The sequence below is a fragment of the Maylandia zebra genome, linkage group LG1 (genome assembly GCF_041146795.1).
Source record: "Maylandia zebra isolate NMK-2024a linkage group LG1, Mzebra_GT3a, whole genome shotgun sequence".
NCBI classification, from domain to species: domain Eukaryota; kingdom Metazoa; phylum Chordata; class Actinopteri; order Cichliformes; family Cichlidae; genus Maylandia; species Maylandia zebra.
In genome coordinates, this window is record NC_135167.1 from 32,779,741 (window position 1) to 32,799,606 (window position 19,866).

The following is a 19,866-nucleotide window of genomic DNA, read 5'->3' on the forward strand; positions in this document are numbered from 1 at the left end:
CACACACACACACACACGCATACACACACCGATCCTTCCTGTCTGCTTAGCCATGTGGTCGATACTCACCAGTGCATGTCACTGTGTCTGGGGAAGTGAGACAAAGGTTAATGATAGGGTAAAAAGGGCAAACCTCTCCCTCCTCCACTATGTGCAGTTTGTGCCCATTTTAAGAAGAGAAACAGGCAACACACCACAGAAAGCTAAAAAGGCACTAAAACTGATGTACAGAGGGATTTTGTTCTTTTCTCCAAAAAATCTCAGAGAAACTGCATGTACCACATAATTGCAAACAGTTTCTGGCCCATGTGACTTGATTGTCTTGTCTAAAATGCAAACACATGATGCAAATATTTGTGTGGCCACGGGGATTTTCCTGAATGAAAAGTTTGCATTGTCCTTTGTTATGTGAAGATGTTGTTATTCAGCAAAGGTCAGTCTTTAAAATGGGTTATCCCAGTGGATGAAGATGGGTTTTGCACCCACTGCATCTTAGTGTGATGCTAAGGGATGCTGTCTGAGTTTCTATTGAAAATCAGTTGAAAGTAAGTCCTGTCTGACTTACCATGAGCAGTGTGTGTCACAGCACAGGCAGCAAACAAAACCCCATATGTTGTAGTGTCTGATGAGGACATGCTGTAAAACCAGGCTTTCTTACAGGTGGCATACAATCGTGGAAAACTGCCAGAAAATGGTAGCATGGGGTCCCTGGGTTGAGCGAGGGTTGTTTTCACAAGTGAGGGAGCTCTGGTATCTTGGGATCTTATTACTGGGTGATGGGAAGGTGGAGTGTGAGGTATACAAGCTGATTGGTGCAAGATGAAGAGATATCTGGGCCAAAAGCCAAAGCTTTCAATTCACTAGTCCATCTACATTACAACCTTCAACTGGTAATGAGACTTAGTAATGACTGGAAGCATAACGTCATTAATATAAGCACCTGAGCGCACCAGTTTAGCTCACTTGGATGAGTGGGTGACCATATACCATGTGGCAGAGAGTGGATGGCTTGAGTTTGAGTCCAACCCACAGCCATTTGCTGTGTGTCTTCCCCTGTCAGGGTGGCTTGGGCATCTGGTGTCTCATGATGCCTCCCGCGTGCCTCCTTTAAAGGTTTTCAAGTAATTCCTAGCCGGAAGGAAACTTATTAGGATATTTAATCTGGTCTGGGATCACCTCTGGATGCCCCAAAAGGAACTGGAATGTATTTGTGGGAAGAAGGATGTCTGAAATACCCTGTAATGTGATGTATATTTAAAATGTATTTGTACCACCTTTACATAAATTAAGTATTTATTCTTCTTGTATCAGTTTTAGGAATATGTTTCTTCCACCTTTAAAATTGAAACTATAAATAACACTGGTAATGAAACAATTAAAATAGCTATAGTATGTAATCTTATTATGGCTATACCACAAATAATAATAATAATGATATAACAGAGAATAAATTGTGCAAAAAACATATATTTTCATGCAGGAATGTCAAGTTTTGTTAAATGACCAGTTGCAGAATCTCAGACAGGAAACTAAGGACAGGACCCAAACCAAGAATAGACACTGGTAATAAAGTATTTGGAAGATGGAGGCTTTCTGAATAGAGTAAGGTGGAGATGGGGAGGATGTAGGTTGCATGAATGAGAATCTGACTTTTAAAGAATTGGGAACAGAGACTGACTGGCTTATCAGGAAAGAAGAATATTTGATCAGAGTGATGAGAGAATTGAGTTTGACAGCGTAGCAAAGCAGAAGTGACAAAAAGAAGTGAACAACAGAAGAACTCAAACACCCAGGAACATTGGCAGACCAGAAAAAATATATACTTTAATAAACTTGTGTAAAAACTTTAAAGGGGTAGAAAAAACCCCACCTTTGTATAGTTTTCTTTGTTGTGTCAGTTCTACATTAATGAATCCAGGACTACAGTCAAAACATACTCAAGTTGGAAGTCCCTGTGCCTTTAATCCTCTGTAACTGTACCCTGCTTCCCTCACCAAGAGAAACTGGACACAGAAAATAATTTTTCTACTGCTTAGCTCATCAGCAAAGACTTACATTTGGCTCACAGCTTTTCACAATTTGCTCATGGGGAGTGTGAATTAGCGAAACAGAGAGACAGAAAGAGTAGGAGAGAACATAACACATCAACAGCTGGTCACAAAAACAGGACAGCATGGCAACATTTAACGTCGCCGCAATGTTTTTATTCCAAACAAAGGAAATTTCTGCATTTATGTGAAGGCTTTACTAACTCTCAGTCAGGCTGTACACCCCAGCCATTATGAAAACAGTGAATGAGTGCTCTCTTAACTTTCAAGTGACCAACTGTGAAACCGTGTTACACAGGTAATCGTAATTCATATTCTGCTTTGAGACCTTAATTTAACTCGACCTAAAATTATTTTCTTCATGAATGAACTTCTTTGACACATTATATCCTCCTTTGTCAAACACAAGCTTGTTGTTGTGTTGTTGTTTTTTCTCAGGACAATCCCGCAATTTTGTATTCACCCTGTCATATGAACACTGTGCCTTCATTGAAACAATGAGCAGGGTACACGTTTTAAATGCTGCTAACAGTGGTCTGAATGCAGCCTTATTCAGTTAACCCTGCTGTGGGTTGTGAAACCTATTTAAGTCAAAGAATTTCTCCTGGAATTTAAAAATTACTGGGAAAAATCCAGAGGACATTTTAATACAACAATGCCACAATGGATGCCAGGTAAAAACAGGAAACTAAGGCAAAACTGCACAGGGTCATGAAAATTGGAGAATAAAAGTTTTAAAGAGCATCTGAGGAGTCTAAATTTAATTTTATCAATATCGTTATCAATACTAACATTCAGGCTTATGGCAATGTTGGTGTGTGGGGGGCAAATTATTGGCACAGTGAGGCACATATCTAACTGAGGATCATTTAAATCCTACTGTATATTCGTACCATGGCTGACATCTCCCTTTTTTAATGTTTGCTTTTAGCAGGATAATTCAGCAGCACTATCACAAAGTTCAAATTATGTTATAATTCTTTCTTGAACATGGCGGTATGTTTACAGTGCTAAACACTGCCTCAAAAGTCACCAAATTGTAATCCAATAGAGCATCTTTGGGTAAACAGAAGTTTTGTATTATACATTTGTCAGCATGTTGCTGGAAAAGAATTAAGGCAATTAAAGCAACAAGAGATTCAACCTAGTACTAGCAAGATAGAACTGATAAAGTAGCTTTAAAGTATAAATAATACAAAGACACTGAGGGGAGTACCATCAGGGAATATACAATACAATCCGGCCTTGATTAAATCGTTTATTATTGCATTTTCTTTTGTAAATTATTATGGTGCATAGAAAAGGATGTTTTTGCTTGTATATCTACTGTTTGCAATGTGGAAACGCTCAAGGCCACAAAAGAACAATGTAGATAGTTGAATAAAATTCTTGCAGATATTTAAGCATCAAGGGAAAAATATAAAGAGAGAAAACTCAAGATCCATGTAACAACATGTTGAGACAGTCAGTGCTGACCAATGTTAAAAAAAATAGTCTTTGTGTAGTCTTTTTTGTAAGCGTATTAGGGCTTCTCCCTCTTTAGCTCAGCATTACTTCTGGGATGAAATACGGAATTTCCTATAGTGCTCAACCCAAAGCACTTTTTTTTTTTTATAACTAAAAAGTGCAGACACCAGATTCTTTTTCAGCATTCACACTTTGATCCTGAAGCAGAGATCCATGGTGTACAAGCCTAACTATGTGATGAACTTCAGTAGATCTAGTGGCAAAAAAAAAATCAGCTCCTTTTTGAAATATAGATTGTAGAAATTAATTATTATTGTGTTGAAACTCATTTTTGCACCACAAAGAAACGCTTCTTTAGCCATTTTGCATATTCAGAAATGTTATAACAGCATTAAACACAGATGTAAATTGATTAAACTGATCCATTACATCAAGGCCTTTCAAATACTGTATGTATACAGACATATACACAGTTTGACATTTTCTAATCATTAGTGGTGTAAGGGAGCATAAGTCTTGGGTTTATTAAGTATGTTTCACTGTAACCAATTTTGACTTTACTCTTTAGCACATTAAAAATAGAAATGCAAAACAACTTGCAAAAGAACCAAAGTCCTCTGTTTGTAACCTAGAGAGATATTTCCCTCGTCCTTGAGATATTTTATATGTGTGTGTGTATTTGTGTGAACTAAAAAAGACAAAGGATGGACTAAAACTATATGTTGACAGAGTGTTGTGCAGAGAGAAATTAAAAATCAATGTGTCCTCCTTTCATCTGAGCCATTCTTCTTTTTAATCACAAACAGTGGTGACTGTTGACCTCCACAGATTTTTCATCATGAGATGTCAAGTGAGAAAAAGTCTGGAAAAACACTGGTTTGACCTTGAAGATTTTTTTTTTCTCAAGCATAATTGAAAGTAGCCATTAACTGGAAAAAACTAGCCATTAACTGGAAATTCTACATAAATCTCTATTGAAAGCAAACCATAAAAATAATCAAGATTCCTCCTCACCGGTTTTAACCCAGGAGATTTATACACCTGTTCTTTTTCATTTCAGAATGTCCAGTTACAGGACAATTATATTAAAATGGATTACAACTTTCTTCTCTGCAGTTTTATAATAAGGAAGAGGATTTGGGTTGCTCTTTTACTGAAGTGGAACTTTTCTGGCAATGCTGTATATACCCTATATACTCTGTTTACAACCAAAATTTAGCAAATAAATAAAGAGTTGCATGATAAGCCGAACTTGTTGAAAACCTTCAAATGTTAACAGTTAAATCTATCCCCAAAACTATCTTATGGCTGTACTAAATATAGTATTAGTCACAAACTGCAGTTTATGAGCTTTATATCAGACCTTTTTTTTTACTCTGGCAGAAAAGGGATTCAAATTTCAATAGTAGGTGTGAACAAAATAATACAAACAAAAGTATCTTTAAGCAGGATGTAATGCACAAAGGTATGATAAATCGTTTTCTTTTTTTCCACTGCAGGCATTTTTGCAAAGAAAACACAGCTGTTATTATTCACATTAGTTAAGGCTCTGAGCCTAATTAGAGCAGTACCTTCACCAATGTCATTAGTAACATTTGTGTGTACCTTCTACATCATGTCAGAAGGGTTGCTGAGGGAAAAAAAACTGTGTAATTAGAAGCTGTGTCATCAAAGTACTATGTGAACTCTGTTTGGTGAAACATGTAACATCCACTGTGGGTCTTTCAATCGGCAACTGAAGTCACCTTTTTCACTATCTGAGTGTTTAGTATAATGTAAAGCCTTCTTACATGACACAATATGCTAAATGTGGACTAAATGCTTTTATGTCAACAATAGCTTTCCATCAGGGCAGATGGGGAAGCTTGATAGATATGCTGAAGCAAGGCTGAATGATTGGTAATGCTGGACAAATAGCACTGGGCTTTCCAGTGTGTCTTCCCAAAATATGTTAAGCTTCCAGACCAATCGTTGATTTGTTTTGCATTGTTGCTTAAGTAGTCCCACAGAAAACATTTACACTTACATTTTATTGCCCTTCGTACACCTCCATGCTTCTTTGCTTGATTTTTCTCTGACTTACTGCTACCTCTCTTTCTAGATTACCTGAGCTTTGGTTTATTAGCCTTAACCCTTCTGAGGCCCTGGGCTCATTTTTGTACATTTTAGTTTTTCAGTTACAAGCTATTTGCACTGTGTTGAATGGAATATAGCCAAATTCTCTAAAAAAAAAAAAGTTTGGTATAATTTTACAGAGGTGGGACCAAGTCATTGTTTTGCAAGTCTCAAGTAAGTCTCAAGTCTTTATCCTCAAGTCTCAAGTCAAGTCTCAAGTAATGTCAGGCAAGTCAGAGTCGAGTCTCAAGTCACTGGTGTAAAAGTCCGAGTCAAGTCACAAGTCTGAAACTTTGAATTTCAAGTCCTTTCGAGTCTTTAAAAAAAAAAAACGAAAAAATAATGTTGCAGTTATGCTAAATGTAAATATTAGACCATGTAATTTTAAAATCTGTGTTTTTCTCAACACATGACAAAATAGTGAACTTAGAAAATATACAAAAATTGTGAAATTGCACCTCTTTAAAATGCAGCTCAATTAAACCTAGCTCCAAGAATAATTTTCACCAACAGTTCTGAGATAAGCTGCATGTTATTCTTGGATGCGGTTTTAGGACCAGCTTTAAAATCGCATGACAAAAATATCATACACATTAAAAAAAACTGTATCACCAACGTAGCCTGGACAACATTTGCTAGTTAGATGAAGTCAGCTATCTCATCTTAGCATATTTATATGCATATTTATAATTATACGGTTCTTGGAGTGAGTGCATACACTCATGAAGTTTAGTAACTTCAGGTCACTGCAACAAGCCCAGGTACAGTTTACCGACGGATGGGTGCAGGACCTTGAAATGCACCGTGTAGAACGAAAGACCATCGTACGTATCATAAGTTTACCAGTCTCACAAATTGTCGTCATAAATACACATTCCTTAACCGTTTATTAATAGGACCTTTGAGCTCAACGGTAATTAATTAGTAGTGGAAATAATTTCTGGTACCCATCACAGAAATGTAGCAGTGACAATAATACTGTATGCTGTAATCGTACTGGACAATTAGTGATACAAAAAACCTGTTTTATCCTGTGAATAAAAGTATATGTTTTTGTCAATGTGCCATAATAACAGAGGCGAAACGCAATATTGTGTCAGGACAATTCACTATTTATGCACAACAAACAAAGGAGCGACAATTTCTGTTCAGCGCCAGACTTGCTTGTAACCTATATCACCAATTATGTTAAGAAAAATGACGTATTAACTACTAAAAAACACTGACCTTCGTGTAAATGCTTGGAGCAGACTAACCTGTGAGCTGGAGTGTTCTGGGACGTTATATTTGATCTTTGAATGGCTGCAATCCAGGCCATCCATCGCGTCTTTGTTACTTCGGAAACATGGCTTGAACAATTTCTCTTCAACAACATAATCCGATAACAACCGATCTCTTTACCCGTCGGCTTCCCGTGGCTGTCATGCGACCGGCTATTGCAGTTAATAATACAACAGCTTCTTGACATTTTTGTGTTTCTTTTTATCGCTGTATAACTGATTTTAATTGAAAGCCTGCGTGCGCTAGTACCGCTTGCCACGAGTTCCCAGAATCCTTTGCGGTTCTACCCGTGAATGACGTCACATTTTCAATCTCTATATAATATGCATGTTAAATTTTATATTTGGGGTAAAATATCAAGTCTTTTCAAGTAAACCGGTTCAAGTCCAATTCAAGTCCCAGGTCATTGGTGTAAAAGTCCAAGTCAAGTCACAAGTCTTAGAACATTTTTTCAAGTCAAGTCTAAAGTCATAAAATTAATGACTCGAGTCTGACTCGAGTCCAAGTCATGTGACTCGAGTCCACACCTCTGTAATTTTATTTCAAAATTCAAGTCTGACTTCCTTAAATAATGTTTGTTCAAATGGAAGTGTCCTCCAAGTTATTTGGAATTTAAATATTTTGATTTCTTGTTATCACTTCAAAAAACGAATGAAGTGATAAATCTTCTTTTCTTGCTCACATTCTGTGGCTGATCATTTATAAAAGCTCTAAGGCATTCTGGCTGCTTTAATCAATTATATAAACACTAAACCCACAAAGAGAAAGGCTGGAGAGAGCTTATAAGTGCTGTGCTTTAACAATTATTTATAAAAGTGATGATAAAAATGTGTTTTAAATCATTATTGTGGTTATTTTTTGTTCCAGTTAAACACTCACAAACATCCATCCATTCATATTAAAAAATAACTTTTTTATTATCAGTTTTGGGAGAAAAAAGTAAAGACTTTCATCCCATATAGTGACAGATGGTAACAGATGGAGGCAGTAACACTCACAAGTACAGAAAGCTCTTATAAGTTATGAGTAATAGATGCAAATGGTGTGGTTAATAGAACATTGGTGTTGAATTTGAAGTGATATTTTGCCACCACCCAGTGGACATTTACCAGCAGAGCGCAAAAATATTATACTCTGCGATCCTATTTTGAAATTTATCTAAAGCATTATGCAAAGTGTTATAAATGAGTTGTAGTGTATCAGTTATCCAAATATATATAATAATATAATAAGTCATTTTGATGAATTTGAAAACAAAGTTTAAAAGCCTTAGAAGAAAACATATAATATGAAATAAAAATAAATAAATACAGTACAATTTGAGATACAATATAAACAATCTTTCATGACATTACTGGTGCCATTAATTTAGAAAAAGATATAAGATCAAATTGAGCTTTAGTATTTCAATCTTTTAGCAGTTTTATAACTTTAAATGCTGTATCATGCAAGACATTGGATGTAATTTGAAACGGTGTATTGTAAAGTAAGTAAGCTTTAGTAGACATGCAGTGTGATGCACAGCTCCCTTGTCGGATCTGCAATATCATAAACGAGTCTTGTTTTGTGTAGATGGAAGGCACAAAAAAATTATGAATGCTTTTCTTGCACTCATTTTTTTGCACCTTCTATGGTATTAAGCAGTTTTAAGTATATGACAAAACAAAATTCTTCTGATAATGTTATATTATATGTAAATAAGACAGGAAAAGAGTAATGATGAATGATTCTATATTTGACAATAAGATAGATTTAATTCATTTTATAAATTCTGCCACAATTCAATTGTGAGCAAAGTTTGATTGTTGGGCTGTGCCTGTGTTGTCAGTTGTGATGTATTGTTTTGTGTTTTGGGACAGCTTCCCAATAGCGTTTACTGTATATGCTACTTGCTTTCAGTGCTTTACATTACGAGAAACTTTAATAACCAAATCCATTCAACTTTTTTTCTTCAAGGTTTTTCTGAATGTGAAGCATTTGGATTGTTACAAACTGATTAATGGATCAGTAAATGCACAACTCACTCTGTGCTTAGTCTCAGAACCTGTATCAGGGGTACTTAATCCACACTGAAGTGTGCAGACAGGTAGCTCAAAAAGTGAACCAATGTCACCATCTGGTGGACACAATCTGACAAAAAAAATAATTTTCTTTTTCTTCTTTTTTACTATCTTTCGATTTTTTTGTTGATCATAAACGTCAAATTCAAGCACAGTATAGGTGTAACCAATAAAGTGGGGCCTAACTGTTGTACACTAATGCATTACTATCTGAAACCTAATACTTTAACTTTATAATGCAACAGTATATTGTGGTTGAAACATAATCACATAAGTGTTCTGATCTTTCTTTCTTTTTTGTTGATATTTTGCCTTTCTTTAGCATCAGTCAGTAGAGAGCATAGAAGCACATTAATATAATACAAATTCAGACCACATGTTTTCTGTTATTGTTAAAAATTATTTTGTTACTTGATAATACATTATATAACAGTGGTACGGAAGAGGATTAGGGCCACAGGAAAAAAAAAAAAAAGAATTCTGACTTTAATCTCAGAATTCTGACTTTTTTCTCAGAATTCTGAGATTAAAGTCAGAATTCTGACTTTAATCTCAGAATTCTGACTTTAATCTCAGAATTCTGACTTTTTTCTCAGAATTCTGACTTTAATCTCAGAATTTTGAGGTGGGCACCTGCAGGCTTCCAGCTTCGGTGACAGCGATGTGTCCAGTTTGGCAGGTGGAGAACTAATTCACTAAATATGGTGGATATAAGTGACTTTTTGCGTGGCCGAGGGGTCCCCGAAGATGCTATTTTATTAATGGAAGAGCAGAAGGTGAGTAACAAAAAAGAGAAATAGTTTGGTGTCTCCTATTTTTACAGGAAAACAGTTACGGTTAGCTGTTAGCATGCTTGTTAGCTTATAATGTTATATAGGAATGAACGTGTTTCACGATGTTACAGTATACTAGGTGAATTGACGTTTTAACTGTTGTTGATCGCAGGATCATCCCAGATGGGTTCGTTGCATTTTATTTTATTGTTCTACTATTTCAGAGTTTTTCAAGGCAGTTAAGCGGAGCTGTGTTACAGATGCTAGCCGCCTGCCAATATCACTGATATATTTGATGTGTACAAGTAAGTTACACTTAGTACAGCGGAGGAGAGAAGCTGTAATGAATGTTTATGCGGATATTTCACTCAGAAAAATGGGTGGCGTTCATACACAGCCACCGACACAGCCCCGGTTGTTGTTCTGACGGTGGCCGACTGACGATCCCCTCACAACATGTTAGCTAACACAAACTAATGTAGTGCATGTAACTGTGTATACGTTAGTGGTACAGTGTCGGAAGAAATGAGCAAACTGTTTATAATGTCAGAATGACATCATCTTTCTCCTATATATAAAAGTGCTGGCTGAGGAGCGCTGCCGGGTTGAACTTTGACCTCGGAGTGACGTGACGTTTGTTCGCACAACCAATAGAAGTGCAGAAAGTCGCAAATCAGGCATATTGTTCGCATAAACACAAAAATAAATAACGAAATAATCCCGATATTGTGCCAAAGACTGATTTACAATGTTACTTTGTGTTCTATGTGTAATACCTTTGCTTAAATGACTAAATGGACTGTGTATTTATGACTCTGCGTTATAGTCTTACATACATAAGTAACATTCATATGTACAGATAAAAATGTACAGAGCTATGTACACAAGCGTGTACACAAAAGTCTACTGCTGATCGAGCTGCTCAGTGGTCGTACAGTCTCATGCAGAGAGCGTGGAGGTGTTGTCCATGGTGGATGTTAGCTTAGACAACATCCTCTCCTCCCCAGTCTGCTCAGTGGACTTTAGCAGACCGCTAAAGCTGGCCCTCCCGACCAGTTTGTTAAGTTTCCCCCTGTCCCTCTCTGCCATTCCACCACTCCAGCAGACCACAACATAAAAGACAGCAGACGCCACCACAGTGTCGTAGAACATCCTTAGAAGACGTACTACCTACATCATAACCAATCAAGTCCCGCTTTTTTTTAAATACAGAAGAGGATTTATTATTTACTGAAAGGCTATGCCTTAGTTTGCTTCTTTCATTATTGTGTTTTGCCATGCATAAAATAGATAGCTTTTCTGATAACTACAGTCAATACTCTCCTACTGGCATTAGCGGTGACCTAAGAGGCTTAACTTTAATATTGCTTTGCAGCGTAAATGTTGCAGAAAATGACTGTCTTTTCTTTCTTCCTGTGTGCAGATTGACTGTGACGTCATAGCGCTGATGGATGACGCAACTTTGGCAAACTACATTCCCTCGTACGGAGACCGAATTGCCGTCTTCAATTTCTGCAAAAGCAAGCAACCACTGTCAAAAAGAAAACTAGGACTTCTGCAAAAAGTTCACCTCTCAAAGTGAGAGAAACAGTGGCTGACATGTCAGATTTGGATGACTTAATAAGACTGTATTTCAGACTTTCTTTCAGTAACAAAGAAATACTTTCAATTTTAGCACATAGTCATCAGACAATTATAAGTGTTCGAACTCTAATTTGTAAAAGACTTGGGCTTTTTAGAAGGAAGAATCAATCAAACTTGGAGGAGTGCTAGCCTTTGTCCAACAAGAGATCATGACAAATGGACAGATGCAAGGTTATCGTTGGCTACATCTACGTGCAATTCAACATGGATTTGTGGTGTCACAAGATACTGTAAGATGCATAATCAAATTGCTTGACCCTCAAGGTGTGGAACTGAGACGAGCTCGACGGTTGAGAAGACGACAGTACAGCTGCAGAGGGCCAAATGCTCTCTGGCACATGGATGGCTATGACAAGTTGAAACCATATGGTATTGCTATCAGTGGCTGCATAGATGGTTTTAGCCGCTATGTTTTATGGATGGAGGCTTATACTACAGACAGTGACCCTAAATTGATTGCAAGTTATTTTCTGAAAACAGTTTCATGCATCAGCGGATGTCCAGAAAGGTTACGTGCTGACCGAGGTACCGAAAATGGTTGTGTCGAACAAATGCAGATGTTTTTACGGAGAAACCACACAGACAGTTTTGCAGGTGAGAAAAGTTTCCTTTACGGAAGAAGTACGGCCAACCAACGTATAGAAGGATGGTGGGCTACCCTACGCAAACAGAGTGCACAATTTTGGATGAACTTATTTCAAACTTTTCAGGATGATGGCCACTTCACAGGGGATTTTTTGGACAAAAGTCTTATCCAATTCTGCTTTCTCAATCTTATTCAGGTAAAAGCATGTGCTCATGCTATGTAATGTCTTAGCTGCATAAATAGAAAATATAAATATGGTTAGAACATTTTTTTTCTTTAAATTAAATATGAATTTTATTTCCATTTTAATATGTCTTGATGCATGCTCAATCAGCCAGGTAAGGAATGTTTTTTGACAGAACATTTCTCACACTGAAAACGCTACATCCAGATGAACAGAATCAACTTTTTGGGATTCCATTTTAATACTTTGATGGAATTGTATTCATGTTATCAGTGGAAGTAACTGCACCTTTCTCAGCACAGGTGCATGGAGCATTTTTTTTTATTTATTGCCACATGGTTTAAATTACTATGGAGTCTGTTACCTAGTGGTCCTTTGGGCACGGTTTCAGAAAGCAATCCTATCATTTGGTTAATTCTCTATTGAAAATTTATTGTAGAATCATTGCACACTGAGTATAAAGTGTTGGGCTATCTATTCAACAGCAGAATCATGCAGCACCATTCTGTGTCCATGTGCTGTTTAGTGAAAGTGCTCTTTTGTTGTTGCTGCTTGGTTTTACATTAATTAGAGGTCAGTTTCTATGTCTGTTGATTAATGAGTTAATAAGCCTCAACTTTGGCTAAATCTACTGGTACATGGTCTGTTTCATATACCGGTACTTATATTGTGTTGTTTTTCATGTAGGATGAACTTGATGAAGTTGTGAACACATGGAACTCGCACAAAATCCGGCCAAGTGGTAGTGCAGCATCGGGTCGACCAGTAGTAATGTACTCATTTCCAGAGCTGCACAGTGCTGAGGATAGACTGAAGCCTATTTCTATGGAGGATATCACTTTGTGTATGGAAGAGTGTAGCCCAAAAGGTCAACACCCCTGTGATGAAACAGTCTTTGAACTGTGTTGTCTGCTTATGGTAGAAAATGAATGGGATGCCCCAGGAGATCCACTTGGTGCTGCGGATCTGTACATTAGGTTAAGAGAAGAAATACTGCAAAGTATTTAAGGAACTTCAGTGTGTAAATGTACAAATAAATACAAAATATTTCTCTTTATCTTGATAACGTGATTTGATAGTAGGTGCCATGTCTTACAGGTACCTTTTATGCAGGTATTTCTGCACTGCATTAAATGAAAAATGTTTTTCTACATTCACACTACCATTAAACAGAAATGTTTATATATTACTTGAAAAAGCTGAATATTGTGATATTATCAATCAGTTATGAAACACATGTCAATCCTTTTAAAAGGCCATACATTAAACTGCATTTACAAATGTTATATTTTTGATTGAATCATAAGTGGTGTAAACCTGCCTACCAGTAAATTGCAATATAAATTTCTGTGTTTTGTTGCCAGACATGTGCATAGTATATAAAATATAAACTGACCAGCTCCCTGCTCATTGTTTTCTGTATCAACCTTTACTCTTAATATTCATGGCTGGAAACCCAGGCACCAGCATATGATATGCTAAGTGCCCGGGTTATCTGTGGTATGTTTCAGCAAACCATAGTAGCATTAACAATTCTAGGTCTTGACAACAGCATGTTTCTATAAACGTATCATTGTTAATATTTAAAGTCGTTATGCCTTTTGGGGAGCTTTTAGTGCAATTATATTAAAGCAAAGCTATAATAATCATTTACCCATATGAAGATCCATCACTTAATTATTAATGTATTTCACTTCTGTTAGTTGTAAGATATTTTAGCTGGTTTTTCATGTAAAATGACCACGAATCATTGCTATACTGATTCAGTGTTAGCTGTTGTATACAAGGCTCCTTCATGATATGAATCCTAAAATTATAAGAAACATACCAAAAATATTTTGACTTTTATTTGTAGTATCCCAGCAACAATGCAACAAAACAGTTCCTGCAAGTGGAACCAAGTTATTGTCCCATTAAGTGCAACATGTTTTACATTTATATTTGTGTATCTTTATGAAATATTTGAAATTAAAAATAAATGGTATTCTTCCATGTTACTGAGCTCATGTGTGGCAGTCTCTTGAATTCTGGCATGTTCAAATAGATATGGAGTTTGATGAACATATTCAAAACAACAATACAAATGTACTGTGTACAGTAACATTTTATTGGAAAAAGTTTACAAGAAACCTGTTCTTTCCAATGCCAATAACATGGCTAAAACTCATAACCGTATAAGCTGCCCTGTAACAAGAATGACTCAACTTTTAAAACAAACTTATAGATCTCATATAGTCTTGTTATGCATCAGTATACATCAGTGACTTACTGTAAAGACCATGAACACTGGCTATTGTGGTATCACATATTCCTTCAGTGTCATCTATGGTATAGAAATAAAAACAAGTGTGAATGACTGAGAACATACATGCATACAAATAAAAATGCATAATTTCTGGCAGTAACAAGACATTTTTTCAGGTGTTAAGATTAATACTATATCTGAGAACATGACAGTTTGGCATTACAAAAGGATGCCTGAATAATCACAGTACTTGACCACTGCACTGAAGTGTACAGTGTTTATTTATGATCTCAGTAATCAATAACCATCTTCAAAACAGACTGAATCCTTTAAGCAGCTTGAATCAATTTGATGGATGAATAACAGGTATGCTTAGAAACAATATGACATTAAGAAAATACTGGAATTTAAAAAAATATTTTCACCAACTTTATATGGAACCTTTGTAATCAACAACAAATGCCAAACTTTGATACCTTAACCTACCTTAACTAAAAATTGCATATACTGTAAAGCAAAATGTTTTCAGACATGACAAATGCTAAAGTATAAAATTGTACTTATTCCTTTTACAATACAGTGTTGCATAACAGCATTACTTTTACGTTATAACTATGTTCAGTTTTAGCCCTGACCTAATAAGAAAATACCATCTGAATGAATTAGTCTTTCTACTAATTACTTACAAAAGTATTTGACTGTGCTGAGCTCTCACACCACACATGGTGCATTAAAGAACGTTTAAGAGCAGTTTAATTATAGTTTATAGATCTTAAGTAATCTTTCTTCATGCTTTTGCTGAAGGTTTCTGTCTTACAGCTGGAAAGCTTGGATTTGGTGAAGACAGCTCTGGATATGGTAGTAAACAGTGTACCTGTTCGTTTTGTTTTGTGACTGTATTATGTAAAACTCAAAATGATAAAAGAAAATGAAATATTAGCCAAAACTAGACTTCTAACAGAGATGAGAAACTTCTCTCTAATTAAAAAAAGTATACTGTATAAGTTCAAAATACATAAAAATACATATTCCTAACATCTCTTTACAGTTATGCTCTAGTGTGCATGAGCAGTTCAAATGTAGCGCATTGCTGTGAGAGTCTAAACAATGTCCATCACCCAGACATTACTTTCAAGAACTGCATTAAATTCAGAACGAAAATCTGGGAAGTTTTCATAGCTGTTAGCTAGCTGCAGAACATTCCCACACGTGCGTCCGACTGGTCTTCTTGTAAACTCTGTCATATCTTGAAATTCCACATAAATACTGTTTGTTACTATAAGGTCAGATCCGGTGCAGAAACGCATAAATTTCTGAAGTTTAATGTTATCCAGCTCTCTGATGAATCTTTTGAGATGATTTTTCACTTCTTTTTGTTGTGGAGTCAAATCCACAGCAAATTTCAGCAGCTGGCACACTTTTTTTGAAGTTGGTTGCAGTTCAGAGAATAACTTGGTCAGTCCCTCCGGACTGAGGGAGATATGGGGGTCGATGATCTCCCGCCAGCAGTCAATAACAAACATTGGTTTTTGGACAAGCTCTTTGTGTGCTATTTCATCAAGGATTGTAGGAAGAGTCTCAGCAGTGATTCTTTTTCTACAGCCATAACTGTCAAGAATTTCCACAAGATCATCCAAGTCAACTGCAGAGAAATCTTTTACTGCTTCCATCAAAACATCACATTCTTGGCTGCTGACAAACTGTAGAAAGTGTGCTTTAAGATCACTGTAAACACCACTGAAAAGCACTTGTTCCATAAAAGGGATTGCAAGTTTATTTGGAAAATACTGACATTCTTGGTAACCTTTCAGGAGTATTCGCCCAACTGCCTTCCATTTTTCAGCAGGAAAATCATGGCGAATGAATGGCACTTTAATGGTTGCACCTAGGGTGCATCGCTCATAAAATTCATGCCAGAAGCATGTGAGTACATCTCTTAGTATTCCTGATCCAGTGCCTGGTTCTTCTGTGTTGTCTGGAAGTAAAGCAGTAATCATGTCATGTAAAGTGTCAGTATGACGTATGGTGATTGTTATTATGTTCTCTGAATTAGGTGGACTGAGGGGTACAAGAAAACCCTCATAGACTAATGTGTCTTCTGTATCTTCTTCAGCATCAAAAATTGGACCAAAAGTAATTTCTGGATCATCTAAAATTTCTGAACCAGCGATGACTTCATCAAAATTACCCCTGACTTCCCCCACTTGCAATGGATTAATATCACTGCCACTGCTTTCTGAGACAAACACCACTTCAGATGTCTCGCTGGCATCTTCTTCAGGATCTTTTGGTTTTGTTGCAATGTAGAAGCGTAACATTGTCAGTCTCGCTGCCTCATACATATTGCCAATAGACTGGCAGGTATCATCAGTAAGGTGGTTCTGTTTAAAGTCCCAAACCTCAAACTCAAAATCTGTTTCACATCCCTTAGGAGATATGCCATTAGGAAAAAAAAGTTTCTTTCCTTCCTGAAGAATATCTTTTAATCCAGCATCAGTGGCCATTTGAATTTTTCTAGTGCCACCTCCCTGCTTCGCTCTCACCTGTTTGGCTATTTTTCCATCACAATGTATCCATCCTATCTCAACATTGCGTGTTGCTTTTTGCTTCTTTGTCTGTCTTATTCCTGCATCTGTATGTGAAGTGTTCTCCTTTGGACTTTCTTTTCTGGTTTTCATTTTCTCACGAAGTTTTTGCAGAAGTCCTAGTTTTCTTTTTGACAGTGGTTGCTTGCTTTTGCAGAAATTGAAGACGGCAATTCGGTCTCCGTACGAGGGAATGTAGTTTGCCAAAGTTGCGTCATCCATCAGCGCTATGACGTCACAGTCAATCTGCACACAGGAAGAAAGAAAAGACAGTCATTTTCTGCAACATTTACGCTGCAAAGCAATATTACAGTTAAGCCTCTTAGGCCTCGTTAATGCCAGTAGGAGAGTATTGACTGTAGTTATCAGAAAAGCTATCTATTTTATGCAGGGCGAAACACAATAATGAAAGAAGCAAACTAAGGCATAGCCTTTCAGTAAATAATAAATCCTCTTCTGTATTTAAAAAAAAGCGGGACTTGATTGGTTATGATGTAGGTAGTACGTCTTCTAAGGATGTTCTACGACACTGTGGTGGCGTCTGCTGTCTTTTATGTTGTGGTCTGCTGGAGTGGTGGAATGGCAGAGAGGGACAGGGGGAAACTTAACAAACTGGTCGGGAGGGCCAGCTTTAGCGGTCTGCTAAAGTCCACTGAGCAGACTGGGGAGGAGAGGATGTTGTCTAAGCTAACATCCACCATGGACAACACCTCCACGCTCTCTGCATGAGACTGTACGACCACTGAGCAGCTCGATCAGCAGTAGACTTTTGTGTACACGCTTGTGTACATAGCTCTGTACATTTTTATCTGTACATATGAATGTTACTTATGTATGTAAGACTATAACGCAGAGTCATAAATACACAGTCCATTTAGTCATTTAAGCAAAGGTATTACACATAGAACACAAAGTAACATTGTAAATCAGTCTTTGGCACAATATCGGGATTATTTCGTTATTTATTTTTGTGTTTATGCGAACAATATGCCTGATTTGCGACTTTCTGCACTTCTATTGGTTGTGCGAACAAACGTCACGTCACTCCGAGGTCAAAGTTCAACCCGGCAGCGCTCCTCAGCCAGCACTTTTATATATAGGAGAAAGATGATGTCATTCTGACATTATAAACAGTTTGCTCATTTCTTCCGACACTGTACCACTAACGTATACACAGTTACATGCACTACATTAGTTTGTGTTAGCTAACATGTTGTGAGGGGATCGTCAGTCGGCCACCGTCAGAACAACAACCGGGGCTGTGTCGGTGGCTGTGTATGAACGCCACCCATTTTTCTGAGTGAAATATCCGCATAAACATTCATTACAGCTTCTCTCCTCCGCTGTACTAAGTGTAACTTACTTGTACACATCAAATATATCAGTGATATTGGCAGGCGGCTAGCATCTGTAACACAGCTCCGCTTAACTGCCTTGAAAAACTCTGAAATAGTAGAACAATAAAATAAAATGCAACGAACCCATCTGGGATGATCCTGCGATCAACAACAGTTAAAACGTCAATTCACCTAGTATACTGTAACATCGTGAAACACGTTCATTCCTATATAACATTATAAGCTAACAAGCATGCTAACAGCTAACCGTAACTGTTTTCCTGTAAAAATAGGAGACACCAAACTATTTCTCTTTTTTGTTACTCACCTTCTGCTCTTCCATTAATAAAATAGCATCTTCGGGGACCCCTCGGCCACGCAAAAAGTCACTTATATCCACCATATTTAGTGAATTAGTTCTCCACCTGCCAAACTGGACACATCGCTGTCACCGAAGCTGGAAGCCTGCAGGTGCCCACCTCAAAATTCTGAGATTAAAGTCAGAATTCTGAGAAAAAAGTCAGAATTCTGAGATTAAAGTCAGAATTCTGAGATTAAAGTCAGAATTCTGAGATTAAAGTCAGAATTCTGAGAAAAAAGTCAGAATTCTGAGATTAAAGTCAGAATTCTGAGATTAAAGTCAGAATTCTGACTTTTTTCTCAGAATTCTGAGATTAAAGTCAGAATTCTGACTTTAATCTCAGAATTCTGACTTTAATCTCAGAATTCTGACTTTAATCTCAGAATTCTGAGAAAAAAGTCAGAATTCTGAGATTAAAGTCAGAATTCTGAGATTAAAGTCAGAATTCTTTTTTTTTTTTTTCCAGTGGCCCTAATCCTCTTCCGTACAGTGGAAAGTTTATATAAAAATAATGTTGGAATGCTCATTAGACATCACGATTAGAATCTTTTATTAAAGAGCATAATCTTGTCAAAGGCAGCAAAAACCTTATTATCCATTTTGTTGTAGTTTTGTTGGTTTTTGTTTTGTTGCTTTATTTAAAATAAAGTAGCACAAGCTAATCGATTTTAAATATCTATCAAACTGAATAATTAAAAAGTTGAGCATACTTTGAAGTGCATGGTACAACTGGAATTGGCAGGACAACGTCAAGACATAAATAGAATAGTCCATGATGCCTTTCATTTAATCCTTTCAGACAATCTTTACAGTAAACTTCACTCAACATGAGCACAATTGTGTTTCTAACTTTAGATCTATAATCTTGTGGCTATTTAAGACCGTAGGGTGCTTGTACTTTTTTACGGTGTGTTTCCCGAATATCTAGAGGGCTTCTAAATCATGCTGAATAACTTACCATACATATATTAAAGCACTATTACCATGAAGAAAACCTCAAATAAAAGCCCAGATGAGGATTAAAGTGCAAAGTTCTGCTCATTTAAACAACTTGCCAAGCTTCATTACCAGGTCTTAACTGACTTGTGACCTTAGAAGCAGAGTCATAGCTTTCAGTTAATAAGTTAAATATCCCTTTGGCTAGTGAAAGTGAGCCAGAGCAGAATACATGATGGTATTT

At 36.8% G+C, this 19,866-nt stretch overlaps 1 protein-coding gene and 1 long non-coding RNA gene across 4 annotated transcripts; one reads left to right on the forward strand and one right to left on the reverse strand.

The window, feature by feature from the left end:
• Positions 1 to 9,531: 9,531 nt before the first annotated feature.
• On the forward strand, positions 9,532 to 14,159 carry LOC112429923 (uncharacterized). Of its 2 annotated transcripts, XR_013099011.1 has the most exons (3): positions 9,536 to 9,747; positions 11,168 to 12,170; positions 12,846 to 14,159. It is a non-coding gene; the product is annotated as an uncharacterized LOC112429923 (long non-coding RNA). The 2 variants fall into 2 exon arrangements; XR_013099010.1 differs by having other exon boundaries at positions 9,532 to 9,747; positions 11,168 to 14,159.
• LOC143419040 (uncharacterized) lies at positions 13,991 to 18,857 on the reverse strand. Of its 2 annotated transcripts, XM_076885111.1 has the most exons (3): positions 18,654 to 18,856; positions 18,352 to 18,432; positions 13,991 to 17,234 (listed from the first exon to the last, which is right to left on the reverse strand). In XM_076885111.1, exon 3 carries the CDS (start codon positions 17,208 to 17,210, stop codon positions 15,504 to 15,506), a length of 1,707 nt encoding a protein of 568 aa, XP_076741226.1. In that variant the 5' UTR covers positions 17,211 to 17,234; positions 18,352 to 18,432; positions 18,654 to 18,856; the 3' UTR covers positions 13,991 to 15,503. The 2 variants fall into 2 exon arrangements, with proteins under 2 accessions (XP_076741226.1, XP_076741221.1); XM_076885106.1 differs by lacking the exon at positions 18,352 to 18,432 and having other exon boundaries at positions 18,654 to 18,857.
• Positions 18,858 to 19,866: the final 1,009 nt, after the last annotated feature.

Coding starts and splice junctions, on each gene's coding strand:
- LOC143419040 (XM_076885106.1), bottom strand. CDS start 18,728: ATGGTGGATATAAGTGACTTTTTGCGTGGCCGAGGGGTCCCCGAAGAT. Junction 17,235..18,653: donor TATTAATGGAAGAGCAGAAG/GTGAGTAACAAA, acceptor TCCTGTGTGCAG/ATTGACTGTGACGTCATAGC.